The sequence below is a fragment of the Telopea speciosissima genome, chromosome 7 (assembly GCF_018873765.1).
Source record: "Telopea speciosissima isolate NSW1024214 ecotype Mountain lineage chromosome 7, Tspe_v1, whole genome shotgun sequence".
Taxonomy (NCBI): Eukaryota; Viridiplantae; Streptophyta; class Magnoliopsida; order Proteales; family Proteaceae; genus Telopea; species Telopea speciosissima.
Window position 1 is genome coordinate 15,700,135 of NC_057922.1, and position 18,605 is coordinate 15,718,739.

Sequence of the window (18,605 nt, forward strand, 5' to 3'; positions counted from 1 at the left end):
CCAAGAGCTGCATAGCCTATGCTAGTGTTCCCATGTATTGATCTCTCTCTTCCCCATATAAAAAGACATCTCCACCCTTGTTTGAAGGAGGAGAGCGATAGACAAAGAGTGTTGACGTAGGCCTCGTTCACATACAGAGAACCACTTCCCAAGAAAACTAGGAGAAAAGTTCTCTATGGGAGAGTGCACTACTGCCCATGCCTAGATACAGAGGGAAGCGAAGTGACCGTCTTGTCCCCACCCCATAAAAGATGAAAATTTCAATCACCTCCGTTATGCCAATGTGTGTGATCTCATTGGAACACGTACAGGAGCCACACTCCCCGACAGTAAACATCAACCCAAAAAACAAATAGAAAGAATGACAAGGGTATTTAGGTAAAAGAAAATGGTGATTAGAGGCGTGTTCCGGTTATAAATACTGCCCCAAGCAATGAGCTTGTAACTTGCAATTAAGAGCAACAAGTTATAACTGGTTTGTGTGAGTGAGTGAAGAGTGTAAGTGAGAGAGATCAGATCAGATAGAGATGGCTCTGAAGGTTGTGCTGATGACACTAATGGTGTTGTTTTCTCTGGGAACAATGCCTTTTCCATTGGCTGGTGCTACTAGGGTCGACGTTGCTGAGCTGCTCTCAGCCATAGAAATTCCAACTGGTAATATACATAACTCTGCAATTTGGTTAATTGGTTCCCTTTATCTTTCCTCCCATGGGTTTATGTGCTCTCTCTCTCGCTCTCTCTCTGACATTGTGTTATGATTCTTGTTTGTTTAACAGGAAAGACTGGAGACAGTAGCTGGTGCGACAACTGTGTGTGCACAAAATCAAACCCACCATACTGCCGCTGCACCGATGCTTCTCTCTGCACCAAATGCGTCTGCTACTTATTTGTGCCTGCTGCTGTTAAGTCAACTTGCGAATCTATTGCTTCCAAATTCGACAGCTTCTGTCCTTCCTCCGTTGCTACAACTGCTGAGAGGACCCAATTTATCCTCAACTGAGCCCAAGTGCCCAACCCTAAATAAGTCTCCTCTAGCTTAGCTATGTCGTCGTCGTCTCTGAACCATGGTCGTGGTCCTACGTACTTACTACTACGTGTTGTGCTCTTTGTGTCTTGTATCTTCTAATTTGGAATGCCTACTACTCCTTAAGTTTTATCTTCATAAGATTGTAACCAAATGTGTGGGTGTTACCAAATTGGCTAGTTTATAATAAAGAGGAGATTTTCTTATTATTTCTCATTACTGTTTTCATTTTGTGTCATTCTATTTGCAATTAATGCCTACTCTGGACATATCCTGTATTACCCAATCAGATCATGGCATTTAGAATCTCTTGTAGATTAGGTCATTGATTCCTTACCCATTTCCTTACCCATTTAATCTTTGGGTGGACACCCATAGAAATATTCTTTACAATAGATGCATAAGATCCCCTTTTAACCCCATTTTCAATTTCCCAAAAAAAAATAATTAAAAATAAACATTTTTTGGGTGAATGAAAAATTTAATTAAAAAAAAACAAAGAGGAAAGAAAAAGAGATGATGCTTCAAAAATGGGGATAGAGAGAAAACAACAATTAAATGATGGTATTACACCAAAAGCTTGGGTGGGTCAGAAACATCATTAAAAGGATGATTACATCAAAAAATCGGGGATTAGAGAACAAAGCTAAATCTCAAACCTGACCAAAATTGTAGTTCACATTTAAGCTTGAATTTATAACATGGGCCAACAAGAGTTTCAATATTTGTCATGAATCGCCTGAACTCGACCATGTTCAAACAATCGAAATATTTAATTTTAATACGACTGGCGGTTCTTGGATGAGAATCTTCTTGCTTTGATTGTTTCATTTGATTTGATCTGATCAGCTTTGGCCTTGCGGGGTTTTGATGTGATCCGTGGTTTTGATCAAGAAAGTCACTATTAGGTTATCATCCCATCGCCATACAAAGAAATAATACAGTTTTTGGATTTTGTTTTGGTAATGGATGAATTTATTGTTCCATAAACAAGAAAAAAAAAAAAAACTATTTTGTTTTGAGATTATCAACCATGAATTAAACAAAACAACAACGGCCAAACAGTGAAAAATTGAAGGATAAATTTTTTGGGGGATTCGGGTTTTTTTGGGTAGTATGGATCACAATAAATCTATAATTCGTAACCTAGGATGAAGGCTTTTAACCAACCCTTCATTTTTTTGGATTCAAATTTTGAAAGCTAAATATTTTAGAGAATGCAAATTTATGGTAATAAAACCTCTCCCTACCCTTTGACTATTATAAATATATATCAATCGTTGGGTCTACGATTTAAAGATTTTACACCTTGTTGAACCATTAATCAGGACACAAGATCATACCTTCTTATGCCTCGAAGGTTATCAATGTTTTTGTTCTTAGGATCATCCTATTATAATTTTGGGCGACAGTTTTGATCCCAATATTGCATAGATTGACAGGGCTTCTGTTATCTTCTTTAACCATCAATTTTTTTCGACATATCTAAATTTTTATATTTACGATGTGTTCAAGAAGCGCAAGCAAGGGGATTGTAACAATGACCTCAAGGAACGCTGACGGTGGGATGCAAAGAATTAGAAGTATGGATGACTATCAAGATTTTATTAATTAGTTAGATAAAGGAGAGTAAACTTTGTTGGACGTGGAAAATGTAGTTCTCTTTGTTATTGGAGTTATCTATTATTCTCTAAGTGGTTCTGTAATTATTCTGAAGAAGAATAGATTATTATTATTATCTATAACCAATTGGATAATAATATTGACATGAATCGTTATCCTCTCTTGTCTGTTGCCCAAACAGGACTGTGCTGTCCTTTCACATGGGGTACGTAAAATAATGACCTAACCCCCTGTCCGAAGACACTGTCCGAACATGGTTAAATTGTCATTTTATACCCCCATTTGAAGGGACCCCCATTTGAAGGGATAGTAGGATCCTATCCGAGCAGCGTACAGGAGGGGAAAAAATTCCAGTTGACATACACTATTGTGTTTTTCTCTTTATTTATTTTTTCTCTCTTCAAAAATATTCCACATATGTTGGCTGAGCTAGACCTTTTGGAAGACATGTTTCTCATGAGGTATCTCACTCTTTCTCTCTTTCAATCAATCAATCAATGCTTTCAAATAGTATTTCAAATGGTTACATCACGTGGAAATGTACGTACCTTATAACTCTCCTTTTGTATAGTCCAGTTTTAATTATGAGCAAAAAGACAATACTCATTTCTGGCTTTTAGTCATGATTCCTAACAGAACAGAGCAAATGGGCCATATATATAGGTCCCCCTTCCACAAATAAGCCAATAAACACAATCAATGGTTCTATCTAGCCTTATCCATCTCCATTATTAAACGAGGAGAATAGAAATCGTGCTCCTCTTTACCCAAAAATAAAATTGCCAAAGATCAAAGAGTTGCTTTGGTGAGATTTGCCTTTGAAAATATAATTAAAATCTATGGAGAATCCAAATAAATCTATAAAAAAGGGAAAAATTATGAAATTAGCCACAAATGAGTTTCACTCTACAAAACTGTCTACTCCATCTGTAATTTAACAAATATAACCAAAGAAAAGATTACAATTACAAAAATAGGCAAAACAGTGTTATACAATCTTGGGTACAACAATCGTGTTTTTTTTTGGGGACAATTTTACCCCTCCACCTTTCCTTCTCGATTACCATGTCCGCCTTTGTAACCCCTACCGCCCCACCACTGCTGCCATATCCCGCCCCTACTGCCGCCCTCGCAATCACCGTAACATCTGTTGTATCTGCTTTATCTGGACTACCATCCTCCAATCCACCCGGCCATCCCCTCGCAATGGCCGCAATGCCCAAGCCCGGTCTCCTTTGGCTTCGGGGACCAACTTCTCCAGTTTTTCTTCTTCTTCTTTGGCCCCAGGGACAACCTTCTCGCGAAGAGGGGCTTGCATGGCTGAGGTTGGGTCTTCTTCTTCTGCAAGCCGCCAACAATGTCCCTGAAAGAAATAGAGAACGTTATTTTTCTGCAGTTTAACCCATCTTCGAACAGGATAATATATTAGAAATTCTACATCTCCAAGTCCTAGATACCAGCAAACTGTTGCTACTTCCTTTTAAGCTTCTTCTCACCGTTTTCGTCCTCTCCCACGGCCTCAAGGAATCCAGCCTCAAATCCTTCCCAACCTTCCTTTCTATTCCTGAAATCGTATTCTACGTCTATCTCGCTCAAACTAATTATGACCGAAGAGAATAGATTAGCATGGGATTTAATAGAGAAAGATTTTGATCCACTTTTTTACTTTTAAACGAATAGGAATTGTTGTTGGAATAAATCGATCCAAATAGGGACAAAATCCCAAAAGCCAGGATCTCCATAGGGCATTCAAGAACACAATCAAGTAAATAATAGAAAATAGGGATAGAACCACTGACCTTGTTTCGTATCCATAGTGATGATGATTGCAGCGGAAAATAAAGAACAAAGATCTAGGTGCTTCCCCTCTATTCCCGAAGTAACTGGCCTGATGAGAATACCGAATGCGCAGTGACGACGAACACTGAATATCTCCCTCTCTTTCTAGAATGCACTCCTCAATAGCAATTGAGAATAATAAGTTGTGTTGGGTAGAGGGGGGACCTAGCTCTCCTTATATAGTAATCACTATAGGGTCTGACTCATCACAGTCCCAATAGGAATCTATCTGGCCCACACTAAGCCAGTCCACATTAGACTTCTAATATAACTTAATGACCCCACTTTATTAGACCAAAACCCTAATTAGCCTGGTTTAGGGATTTAATTATGTCCATATATAATTTTATTAGAACTAAAATTCTAATATTCTCCCACTTGGACTTACATTAAATTCCTTCTTTTTAAAAGGATTTAAAACAGTTTTGACCAAAACAAATCACAGGCTAACAACTCTTTAAGAAAACTTTATGTGCACAATTTTTAAAATAAATTGATCTAGAGGTCATATCAGAAAGTCAATCCTATCCCATAGAGTTTTAGACACCGAATCATGGCGGTAACTGCATCTATGATCAAGCGACACAGAGCCTTCCATGGTCACGAGAGCCCTCAACTCTACTAACATGGATACAATGTGGTAGTGTGGCAACGAGATAATAGTCACGCAGTGATTCCTTATGTATTATCCGTTTATCACCCAAAATTTCTCTTCTTTAAGTGGCACAGGCTCACTAGAGAAATAAACTTCGTGATTCTAACGAATCTGTATGTCTCATCGAAATAACTCGAGTTATACTTTATGTGTTACAAGACATACCTTTAGGCTAACAACTTAATGCTGACCTTGCTTAAGATTAACACATTCCTTAAGACTTTAAAATCGAAATATATACATCATGTCAATAAATAAAACACTCATGTGTTTAAAAGAAACCGCATGCAATGACACGATATGTATATAAATCAAAGTTTACCATAAGGTAAAAATACAGATGAAAAGAAACTTTAAATTGAAATGAAGCAAAATAAAACAAACTCCCACTAACTAACCACATCCCATGATGCAACTAAGCCCATGCCCATGACATGTCTCTCAAAAACACAAGGGCGAAGACCTTTGGTTAGGGGATCTGCAACCATATCATCTGTACTAATATGCTCCACTGTAATGTCACCTTCCTTTACTTTCTCCTTTATGGTCAAATACTTGACCTCCATGTGTTTAGACCCTCTAAGTCCTTTATTGTTGTTTATAACCAACACAGCAGAGCTGTTATCACAATATATCTGGATGGGTCTATCCACAAAATCTACAATAGTCAACTCCTTTATGAGATTTCTGAGCCAAATAGCCTGAGTAGCAGCCCCATAGCATGCCACAAACTCTGCCTGCATAGTCGAAGTGGTCACCAATGTCTACTTTTTACTCTTCCATGATACGCCCCTCCGCCATCAAGAAAACATAACTCGATGTGGATTTCTGTCATCCTCACAGCCAGCAAAGTCGAGTCGTATACCCCACTAGCTTGAGTTCAGGAACGTGTCGTAAGTCGCATATAATCTCTTGTCCCCTTCAAGTACCTCAATACTTTCTTAGCAAGCAACCCAGTGACTAAGACCAGGATCTCGATCGATACCGCCAAGAAGTCCGTCACAAAAGCAATATCCGGTGCAGTACGCACTGAGCATACATGATACTACTAAGTGCGCTAGCATAAGGCACCTTCTTCATTTCATCCCTCTCGCTTTATTTTTCGGCACTGTGTCGAACTCAGTTTGTCACCCTTGAGAATAGGAACATTCCCAGGTTTGCAATCCAGCATACTGAACCTCTCCAGAACACGATCAACATAAGCCCTCTGAGAAAGACTTAATAAACGGCGAGAACGATCCCTATGGATCTCAATCCCAAGAACAAAAGAGGCCTCACCAAGGTCCTTCATGTCAAATTCCCTAGATAAAAGTTGCTTTGTATTATGCAACATCCCTAGGTCACTGCTTGCAAGCAGGATGTCATCCACATACAGAATGAGAAAATAGAATTTGCTCCCACTGACCTTGTGATATATGCACTGATCCACTTTGTTTTCCATAAAACCAAACGAAGTCACAACACTGTCAAATTTCAGATACCACTGCCTAGAAGCTTGTTTAAGACCGTAGATAGACTTCTTGAGTCTACACACAAGATGATCTGAATCATCCACTGCAAAACCCTCAGGCTGAACCATATATACTTCCTCATCAAGATTGCCATTGAGAAAGGCGGTTTTAACATTCATCTGATGCAGCTCCATATCAAAATGAGCTACCAATGCCATGATCACCCTGAAGGAATCCTTCGAGGAGACTGGAGAAAAGGTCCCATTGTAGTCTACTCCCTCTCTCTAAGTGAATCCCTTGGCTACCAGCCTGGCTTTAAACCTCTCAACTTTTCCTTTGGAATCTCTTTTGGTTTATACACCCATTTGCAACCAATGGGCTTACAACCTTTAGGTAAATCAACAAGCTCCCAAACATCATTATGTTTCATTGATTGCATTTCATCTCTCATCGCATCTATCCACAAATCTGACTGAGGACTAGAAACAGCGCTTGAATAAGTAACTGGATCGACCACACAACCAATATCATAGTCATGTTCTCCCAGATAGACCTCATAGATAGGTGATATAGTGACCTTCTCTCCCTGGTGGATCTCCGTAATGGTGCCACTATCGCCTCAACCTGAATCGAGGAATCTCACTGGGCGCATCAATGATAGGATCCTCAACCTCATCCTGAATAAGAGGAATCTCATCGGGTGCTACATGAATGTCGGGGACGGTATCAATATCGAGGCTCTGAACTCCAAGAGTGTAACCAATGGCACAGTATGCCCCACATCGATCGAATAGGTAGAAGAATGGGTACCGATGTACCAACCATGTGACTATCTTGAACATCGAGAACAGTCATTCTTTTGCCACATCAAATTCCGAAACTTCATGTCTGTGACTCCACAATCCTAGTGCCTCCCAGGATTATAAAATTTATATCCCTTGAATGATCTAGGTAGCTGACAAAGTAGAACGAGTAGTCTTGGGATCCAACTTGTTTAAAGTTGGATTATACAACTTCACTTCTGCAGGGCACCCCCAAACTCTAAGATGGTTTAAACTGGGTTTACGGCCGGTCCATAACTCAAAAGGTGTAAGAGGAGCGGCTTTAGTAGGTACACGATTAAGGATATAAAGAGCAGTTTTCAAGGCTTCACCCCATAAGAACTTAGGTAAATTTGTCCTACTAACCATACTCCTCACCATGTCCATAAGGGTACGGTTACGCCTTTCGGCGACCCCATTTTGTTCAGGACTTCCTGGCATAGTAAACTGACTAACTATTCCAGAGTCCTCAAGGTATTTGGCAAACGAGCCCTTAAGCTGTCCAGCATCGCCATGTCTGCCATAATAATTGTATCAAATAAAAAAAGCTACCAAATCACAAATCTCTTCGATTTGAATAGGAAAACAGGGGCTCCGTTCCCCTGTTATTTTCTCAAAATTTTTTCACAATGAAAAAAAAGTTAACATAACACAAGTTCTCTTTGATTCGATTCAGAAAATGAGTGTGATGACCAATTCGGCTGAGTTTTTGTTCTCCATCCATTTCGGACATGGCAAAGCCACGTTGGAAGGTTCCAAGATTAGGTGAATCACCTCTTCCCCATCCGTCCATGTTGCCTCCGCTGCAGAAGCATACTTTCTTCTTCCCTGCCACATGTAAAATCCCATTCTATACCTTCACCTGCTCACCACCACCACCATCCAAAACCAAAAAATACCAATCCCCTACTTATCCATTTCCGGTTGCAGAGCCAGCGGCGCAAAGATGGTGGACAACGCCACAGATCCAATGCCCTGCAACAATACGGTGCTAGGCTGGCCGACAAAGCCGATAGGGCGGCTGTGCTAATTTGGCAGTCAAAGGTGAGATGCAGGGACGCTGGTGGCAGAGGAAACCATACGTGGTGGGTGAGTGCAATGGCAACAGGGGTGGGATGTGGTAGCAGTGGTGGGGTGGTAGGGTTACAAAGGCGGACATGGTAATCGAGAAGGAAAGGTGGAAGGGTAAAATTGTCCAAAAAAAATATGATTGTTGTACCCTGGATTGTATAACACTGTTTTGCCTAATTTTATAATTGTGATCTTTTCTTTGGTTATATTTGTTAAATTAAATTGAGTAGACAGTTTTGTAAAATGAAACTCATTTGTGGCTAATCTTGTAATTTTTGCTAGAAAAGATCCTCGTTAACCCTTCCATGTCTCACTTAAATTTCACTAACAAAGTTCACTAGTAATTATATCTATCAAGTAACTGTTAAACATTTGGATGCAAATTTCACAAGTAATCCTATTTATTAGGAGTGTCAAAAAAACCCGATCAGCCTGAGCCTGCCCAAACCCGTCCTGAGCCCGATTGATCTAGGGATAAGCAAAGGTCGGGCTGTGTTTGATATTTGCATGGCCTTGGCGGGGCCAACCTGATTCTCTATTACATAATATAAATTTATAAAATATCTAGAAGTTTTGCTTTGGTGCAATGGTCAAAATTGATCTGTTATGATCAAATTATTATGGGTTTAAATCATAAAATTGTTTTTTTATTTATTTATTAGTCTAGGTCGTGATTGGGTTTTATTAGTATTACAATTCAATGAACCAAGATATTCAAGGACAATCAGGACTGGACCGGGCTTGAAAAAACCTTGCCAAGATCGAGCTGGATTGAGGGTATGCTTGGCTTTGGTAGGGCGGGGCTGGACTTGGGTTTAGGCTAAGGCTCCTAGTGTTGGATTAGGGTTTAGGTCAAGCCCAGTCCAACCTGGCCCGTTGACACCTCTACTATTTATCAAGTATGGGTGGAATAATAGTGTCCTAATTAAGCTTTTGAAAGTACAAATATGCCATTTATCTCTAAATTTATTGTATGAATGTGTCTTAGCACTCTTAATTAGGATGACCAGTGAAGCTTTCTTCCTTAATTGACATTTTTCAGACTCCATAATTTTTTTTTGTTCATTGATATTTCCTTATTACAAAAATTAATATATATATATAAAAAAAAAAAAAAGAAACCTAAGTTAAAAATGTGCTTACCACTATATCACTTATTAAGGTGGATTGTTCTGCATGGTGACATAGGCCCAATACATTTGCATTCCAATCTTTAAAGGTTCTTCACGTGGTTAAATGTACCATTTCTGTTCCTCTCTGCACAATAATGCAATAATAGAGATGGAGATGTGACATGGGAATGGTATTGTACCTCGTATTTCCTTCTGCAAGGCATACATTATACGTATACTAATTATACAAGTGAATATTTGATTAAACTAAGCACTAAAAGTTTGACATTTGGTTCCGGTTTGATGGTTTCAATTAATTGGTTTTTATTGGTTTTGGTTTCGATTTCAATTTTATTGTTGGTTCGTGTTAATAGTTTTGGATTGAATTGGGAACAAATCTATTTTTAAGCCCAATAAATAAGTCTCATGTTACTGAGCCTGAACCACAGCACCCAGGCCCAAATTGTGACTCAAGAAATAAATATAATTTGAAATAATTTACATGGCAAAAATTCAATAATTGTTTTTTTTTCTTGTTCAGTATGTATAATTGGTTCAACAGACTTACCAAAAAAAATTGGTTCAACAGGGTAACGAATCTACTTGATTTTAGTACGTTCAAAGCCGATAGTTTAAATGGTTGTTTTTAAAACTATTATCAAACGGTTTCAGTACTTCTTAAAACCAAAACCAAACAAATTGATAAATGATTTATCAGTTCTGATTTAACTGTTTGAATTTGGATAAATAAAAGGGGAAATTTCTTAGATCTACGAGATTAAAAAAAGAATTACAAGATAAGTATAATTTAAATTTGTTTTATATCCACAAATTTAGATTTTGAAAAGATATACCTAATCCCCAAATTAGTTAGTTCTCTTCCCGTTCAACAAGAAAATATAACTAAACTTCCTAAAATACCCTCTAACATCATTTGTTTCCTTACCGGTTATCACAGGAAAACTGGCCGGTAAGTATTGGCTCTCCCTCTCTCTCTCTCTCTCTCTCTCTATGTCTTTCTCTACCCTTGTTTTAGCTTTCTTTTTTTCCACTTCTTCTCCGTCTTGGGCTTCCCCTCCCCGTTGCGCCCATTCGAGGCCTTCCCTGTGATAAACCTCACCAAGCTTGTGCGAGAGGTATAGCAGCACCTATAACCATGCACCCTTGCGATGTCTGGTCATGGTGGTTATGGGATACACATGATGTACTTGGTTCCTAGTGGCGTACAAGCGTTCGTCCAGCTACCATGCGGTTTCACTTGCAGAGCTTTGTATTTGCAGCAGAAAGAATTCCACCTTAAACTGTGAGTCAGGTGAACAATCCCGCTCCGGCTCATTATATTCTACGAAGCATGATCACACTCGAGAATTCTATCAAAAACCAATTCCGCAAATTAAAATGAACTACATGAAGAAAGGACACATTTGAACCAAGAAACCCAGGATTTACACCTGGAAGGATAACCTAGGGGAACGCTGGTTCCAGGTGAGATCTTGAGATCACCAAAATTTTTATTTTCAAGGGAATCTTGCCATTAATATCGTGGAAATCAGCTTTTCTTCCAGAAAGGCTTGTTTCCTTAGCGACATTGACTGAAATCCAACTTAATCAAAGGGATTTCCGAAAAAAAAATAATACTAATAGCTATATAAGAAATCAAAATCTACTGTTGATGAAACTTTACAACAGAAGAGAATGGGGGAAGAGAGAGAGAGAGAGGGAACAAACTCGTGTTGTAAAATACAAAGAGAAGGAGGCACTTTCAAGAGTGCTCCATTGTCAAACTACTGATATTTTACTAGTTATGCTGCCATTAATAGAGTTTTATGGACGCCGTTACCCTGTTGATGCCGGAATTTCCCCTTCTAAGCAAGCAAACCTCTACAAGGAAGGGAGGAAAAAAAAAACCTACACTAGGGGCAGAGAAAAAGCAAATCCTCACCTGGTCTGCCTGTGATAACCACTAGAGGATTAAAACAGGGAGTCTAGGACTCATGAAGGTGATTAACCAGTGAAAGAGGGATAATGAGATAGAGTGAAGCACCTTGCACTTAGCCAGCCCCGGAACTCAATGAGAGTTGTGCAAACGGTTAAACTATTAAGCATTAATTATCATTAGCCTTTTTTTTAGAAAAAAAATGATGTCAAAGGGTATTTTAGGAAGTATAATTATATTTTCTTGTTGGGCGGGACGAACACTAATTAATCTAAGGATTAGGTAAATCTTTTCAAAATCCAAATTTATAAATGTAAAACAAATTTAAAATATATTTATCTTGTAATTGTTTTTTTAATCTCGTAGATCTAAGAAATTCCCCCTAAATAAAACTCTATCCAAGAGCAGCATAGCAGCATAGCCTATGCTAGTGTTCCCATGTATCGATCTCTCTCTTCCCCATATAAAAAGACATCTTCACCCTTGTTTGAAGAGGAGAGCGGTAGACAGAGAGTGTTGACGTAGGCCTCGTTCACGTACAGAGAACCATTTCCCAAGAAAATTAGGAGAAAAGTTCTCTATGGGAGAGTGCACTACTACCCATGCCTAGATACAGAGGGAAGCGAAGTGACCGTCTTGTCCCCACCCCATAAAAGATGGAAATTCCGATCACCTCCATTATGCCAATGTGTGTGATCTCATTGGAACACGTACAGGAGCCACACTCCCCGACAGTAAACATCAACCCAAAAAACAAATAGAAAGAATGACAAGGGTATTTAGGTAAAAGAAAATGGTGATTAGAGGCGTGTTCCGGTTATAAATACTGCCCCAAGCAATGAGCTTGTAACTTGCAATTAAGAGCAACAAGTTATAACTGGTTTGTGTGAGTGAGTGAAGAGTGTAAGTGAGAGAGATCAGATCAGATAGAGATGGCTCTGAAGGTTGTGTTGATGACACTGATGGTGTTGTTCTCTCTGGGAACAATGCCTTTTCCATTGGCTGGTGCTACTAGGGTCGATGTTGCTGAGCTCCTCGCACCCAACTGGTAAAATATATAACTCTGCAATTTGGTTAATTGGTTCCCTTTATCTTTCCTCCCATGGGTTTATATGCTCTCTCTCTCTCTCTCTCTCTCACATTGTGTTATGATTCTTGTTTGTTTAACAGGAAAGACTGGGGACAGTAGCTGGTGCGACAACTGTGTGTGCACAAAATCAAACCCACCTTACTGCCGCTGCACCGATGCTTCTCTCTGCACCAAATGCGTCTGCTACTTATTTGTGCCTGCTGCTCTTAAGTCAACTTGCGAATCTATTGCTTCCAAATTCGACAGCTTCTGTCCTTCCTCCGTTGCCACAACTGCTGAGAGGACCCAATTAATCCTCAACTGAGCCCAACTCCTACCATGCAAATCAAATAGTCTCTCTAGCTACCTCCTCTACTATGTCTCTAGAGAACCATGGATCGTGGTCCTAGTACGTAGCTAGCTAGTATGTGTTTCTGGTTTTATGTCTTTATATATGTCCTAATAATTGCAATGCCTACTACTCTTAGTTTCATCTTCATTATAAGATTGTAACCAACCAGTGTGTGGGTGTTTGAATTGCAAAGTTGTTAATTTCCTGATAATAAAGAGGAGATTTTCTTATTACTGTTCATATATGTCTTCCAATTATAAGATTGTTTGGCTTATTATGTCAAAAGAAAAAAAGAAAAAAAAAAAACAAACAAACAAACAAACTTGTATAGTACTTCTGGAGATCCGGTATTACTCAATCAGATCGTTGTATTTGGAATCTCTCGTAGAGATAGACCTTGACTCCTAACCCACTGAACATTCATAGAAAAATTATTTACGGTGAATGTATGGGAGTCCCATCCCTATTTTTTATTTCAAAAAAATTATTTAAGCAGAATTGATGAAATTACAATACAGTTAAAACTCAAGCCTGGCCAATTGTAGTTCAAACCATGGTTTCTCACTCTCTAAACTCCACCACACACAAGACATTCCTCTATAGAACTTTCACCGCCACAAGTACTCTATGAATATTAATCTAACGGACCTTTCCATGGAAAGCCCAGACGTTCATACCCATCTGCAATATCATTTATCTAGCTAGAATCAGTTCGTCATCCCATTTGAATTTGAAGGTTTTGATTTTCACTTTAGTTTAACAATGATGTTATGGGTAATCTATTTGATATGTGTCCATCAAATCTAATTTAAAATTTTTAGATTTTATTAATTTATATTATTATTATTATGTAGTATATTATCCAAAAGTTTTATGCCTTAAAATATTCACAATTAGGGACAAAATTGGGCATTATGTTCATAATGTTATCACATTATAGATTTTATGAATGTAGGTAAAAAATATAAACGTGAGTCTTCATGTTATATTTGTATCGAACTAGATCATCTGAGAATCTTGTATAGATCGAATACTATAAGTTGTTTTTAAGTTACAAGATTTCTTCTGATAGTTGTTGGCTCCCTACCTGAGAGAGCTATATATCAGTGCACTAAATTTACAATCTCCATATGCGAATGGAAGAAATACTCAACAAGGAATAATTCACTTCCCAAATTAGACGATATTGATATCCTGATAGAATTATACGATTGTAATTAGACCAAATTTTGAGCTTAGTGATAATTTTCCAAAGAGTTTACAAATACATCTAAAATATTATTATTTATTTAATAATTATATTTACAAATTTTTCCCAAAATTTGTATGTCCATTCAGTGGTCGAGATTCTCTGACATACCTCTCTTTTGAGGTTTTTGATGGTGTTTATATTTCATACTTATAAAAGTAAGGGTGTCAATTGGGATGGTTTCCGGTATTTGGGACGGGATGGTACCGGTACCGGTACCAAAAGTATCCCAGTACTGTCCCATTTAGTTAACGGGACCAAACCTAGATCCCAGTCCCAATTACTAGCGGGACGGGACGGTACCGGTTCTTAAACGGTTCTAGGCACTGTAGAAAAATGGAGAAGAAGTTTAATTGTTTCTAACAAGGCGAGTTTATTAGTGTTGTGGAATTTTTTCACTATCATGAAATCGAAGTTGCCTACTACTTTTTATAAAACAACTTAAATTATGAAATCATAATTTTACTTCTTCAAACTCCCTAAGATCACATGTAATAAGCTTCTCATTTTTTTAAATCTAGAGAAATCCTACAAAATGGAAGAATCTCGTTGTGTTTCCTCTTTGATTTTCCCAAACAAAACTCTATTTATCACACATGTCACATGGTAGTATGATACGAAGTACGAAGTGCAAAAAGGCAGAACCTGGTAGATGTTGTTGGTCGATGGAGGAGGGAGTAGCACTGTAGCAAGTTCTGTGAGGAGAGACTTCAAGCTACGGCTGTTGACCTGTTGTTCCTCTTCGTAATCAAAAGGCAATTACTGAAATCCTAATGAGTCGTAATTCTTATACCATTTCTTTTTCTTTTTTTTTTTTACAAAAGATCTTATATACTCTTTCTTTTTAAATGGTACTAGTACTTTGGGTACCATCCGGTACCTAATTGGTATTTCGGTACTGGTACCGTTGGAAATCCCGTCCCAGAACTGTCCCGTCCTATTTATCATTCGGTACCAAAATCAGATACCAGTACCGTCCCATTTACTAATGAGACGGTCCGGTACCGGGTTTTAGCGGGATGGTATTGGGACGATTCCCGGTTCTGATCCCAAATTGACACCCTTACTTATAAGCCTATTATATGATATTGTTAGGTGGAGGGACTTCAATATAATTATTTCTATCAGTTGAAATTAGTAAGTTCCATTTTTTGATCTTGTATATGACCTTCACCAATCATTCCACTAAATTGGTACAGAAAGTTCTTTTATGTGCGTGTGTAACAAGTGTTTCAAAAACAATTATTAGTGAATTGAAAATCTCTCATTGATGTGCTGAAAGTTGTAATAATATCTTTATCCAAAGAAAGAAACAAAAAAAAAAAACAATTAATTGTTAAGAAAACAATGCCCAAAATGGCAATTTGCAGAAGAAAAACAAAAAACAGAGAAAAACAAGCAACACAAAACATCAGAAATTTGCGTGGTTCACCCCTAAGATGGGAAGCTACATCCATGGCCGAGCAATAGAACGAATTTGACTATTCTCTGGAAATATTACAAAACTTTCTTACAGTCCTCTCAGAGATAAGAACATAATATAGAGAAGCCCTAACCCGAAGAAGTACAAGAATGCCCATGGACCCAGAAATTGTCAAAACGGATAGGATCGGACCAAAACATAACGTATATCCCATAATATACCGTTTCGAAGATCTCGACGAGCCCAACACAACCCCCGGCCTCTGGCGAAGACGTTCACCATTTTTCGACAATCCCAGATCGTTTCGAGGCCAAAATGGCCCTACGAAGATTTCAACCATACATTCTAGACCAAAAATCAGGCTTCACCAATAACCATATTGTCTAATTAGAATAATGCTAGATCACCCCTTATTATCCCTAGAAGGTTATCAATGTTTAGCTTCTTAGGATCATCCTATTATAATTTGTGGTGACAGTTTTGATCCCAATAGTATGGAATTGGATGGGATTCCATTATCTTATTTAACCATCAATTTGTTTCGCGGCATATCTAAAATTTTTGTTTTTAGGATGTATTCAAGAAGTGAAAGTAAGGGGATTGCAACAAGGACTCTAAGACGCATTGGCGATTGGATGCAAAGAATTAGAAGTAGCTACGGATGGCATGTCAAGATTTGATTAATGGGTTAGATAAGGAGAGTACGTAAACTTGGGCATGGGAACTGTTCTCTGTGTTATATTGGACTTATCTACTATTAATCGATCTCATATTAGTTATGTAATTATTCTGAATGAAAATAGATTATTAGTATCTGTGTTAAATTGATTAGTACAAGGCCTTCCAGGGCCACTCACATGGAATTCATTTCTCCGATCCTGTGAGTCTCACTGTGAATTCCATGTGACTGGCCCGGCCCTAGAGGGCCTTGGACAATAATCATGGCTCTACCAGATGGAATCTCTGACTCACAATAGAATGGGTTGGGACCATTAATTTACAGGCATTTGTCAATGTCTCTTTCGTTAGAAGGATTTATAACCTTCTGGCTTCTCTCCTTTATTGGGAAAGAGAGGGGAATGGATCGAAATCTTTCTCTATTAAATCCCATGCTAATCTATTCTCTTTGGTCATAATTAGTTTGAGCGAGATAGACGTAGAATACGATTTCAGGAATAGAAAGGAAGGTTGGGAAGGATTTGAGGCTGGATTCCTTGAGGCCGTGGGAGAGGACGAAAACGGTGAGAAGAAGATTAAAAGGAAGTAGCAACAGTTTGCTGGTATCTAGGACTTGGAGATGTAGAATTTCTAATATATTTTCCTGTTCGAAGATGGGTTAAACTGCAGAAAAATAACGTTCTCTATTTCTTTCAGGGACATTGTTGGCGGCTTGCAGAAGAAGAAGACCCAACCTCAGCCATGCAAGCCCCTCTTCGCGAGTAGGTTGTCCCTGGGGCCAAAGAAGAAGAAGAAAAACTGGAGAAGTTGGTCCCCGAAGCCAAAGGAGACCGGGCTTGGGCATTGTGGCCATTGCGAGGGGATGGCCGGGTGGATTGGAGGATGGTAGTCCAGATAAAGCAGATACAACAGAAGTTACGGTGATTGCGAGGGCGGCAGCAGGGGCGGGATATGGCAGCAGTGGTGGGGCGGTAGGGGTTACAAAGGCCGACATGGTAATCGAGAAGGAAAGGTGGAGGGGTAAAATTGTCCCCAAAAAAAACACGATTGTTGTACCCAAGATTGTATAACACTGTTTTGCCTATTTTTGTAATTGTAATCTTTTCTTTGGTTATATTTGTTAAATTAACGATGGAGTAGACAGTTTTGTAGAGTGAAAACTCATTTGTGGCTAATCTCGTAATTTTCTCTTTTTTATAGATTTATTTGGATTCTCCATGGATTTTAATAATATTTTCAAAGGCAAATCAGCAACTCTTTGATCTTTGGCTATTTTATTTTTGGTTAAAGAGGAGCACGATTTCTATTCTCCTCGTTCAATAATGGAGATAAGGCTAGATAGAGCCATTGATTGTGTTTATTGGCTTATTTGTGGAATGGGGACCTATATATATGGCCCATTTGCTCTGTTCTGTCATGAATCATGACTAAAAGCCAGAAATGAGTATTGTCTTTTTGCTCATAATTAAAATTGGACTATACAAAAGGAGAGTTATAAGTAGGGATGTAAACGGATCGGATTCAGATTGGATACGGATCGGATGTGATCGGAGCCGGATATTCCCGGCCGAATACGGATACCTCTAAACGGATTCGGATGCGGATCGGATTTGGATTTTCGACCATCCGTTTACATATCGCTTGTGTAACCCGGACCTTCCTCCCCTTAGCGGATACAATTCTCTCTCAATCCATATCTCTTAGATCATGATTCTCTTTTCATCATATTCTAGAACTTGTTTAATTTTCAAAAACCCTAAAAATCATTATTTACTTAATTTTTATTATTAAGTATTCGGATTTTTTCGGACGGATTTTAATCGGAGTATTCGGATTATTTTCCGGATATCTCTAAACGAATACGGATGCCCCTAAACGAATACGGATGCGAATTCGGATTCGGATTTCGGTTATCCATTTACATCCCTAGTTATAAGGTACATATATTCCCACGTGATGTAACCATTTGAAATACTATTTGAAAGCATTGATTGATTGATTGAAAGAGAGAAAGAGTGAGATACCTCATGAGAAACATGGCTTCCAAAAGGTCTACCTCAGCCAACCTATGTGGAATATTTTTGAAGAGAGAAAAAATAAATAAAGAGAAAAACACAATAGTAACCTCAAGGGATTAGCGCAGCTGGTTTGGAGGGGACATGAGACTTCGTCTCTGAAAGCGAGGTCTCATGATCAAACCTTCATCAGTGTATAATTTTTTGGGGCCACCTGCCTGAGGCTCACTAGGGCCCAGAAGCTCCCGATTCGTGTGTGGCACGGGGGTCATGTATGAGCCCAGGAA

The 18,605-nt window shown here is 38.6% G+C and overlaps 1 protein-coding gene and 1 long non-coding RNA gene across 2 annotated transcripts; both read left to right on the forward strand.

The window, feature by feature from the left end:
• The first annotated feature begins 491 nt into the window (after positions 1-491).
• Positions 492-1,000, forward strand: LOC122668275 (seed trypsin/chymotrypsin inhibitor TI5-72-like). The gene is made up of 2 exons (XM_043864860.1): positions 492-654; positions 777-1,000. The coding sequence occupies exons 1-2, from the start codon at positions 528-530 to the stop codon at positions 998-1,000; spliced, it is 351 nt and encodes a 116-aa protein (XP_043720795.1). The 5' UTR covers positions 492-527.
• An 11,422-nt stretch (positions 1,001-12,422) lies between these two features.
• LOC122667721 lies at positions 12,423-12,904 on the forward strand. The gene is made up of 2 exons (XR_006333844.1): positions 12,423-12,580; positions 12,703-12,904. It is a non-coding gene; the product is annotated as an uncharacterized LOC122667721 (long non-coding RNA).
• The last annotated feature ends 5,701 nt before the right edge of the window (positions 12,905-18,605 follow it).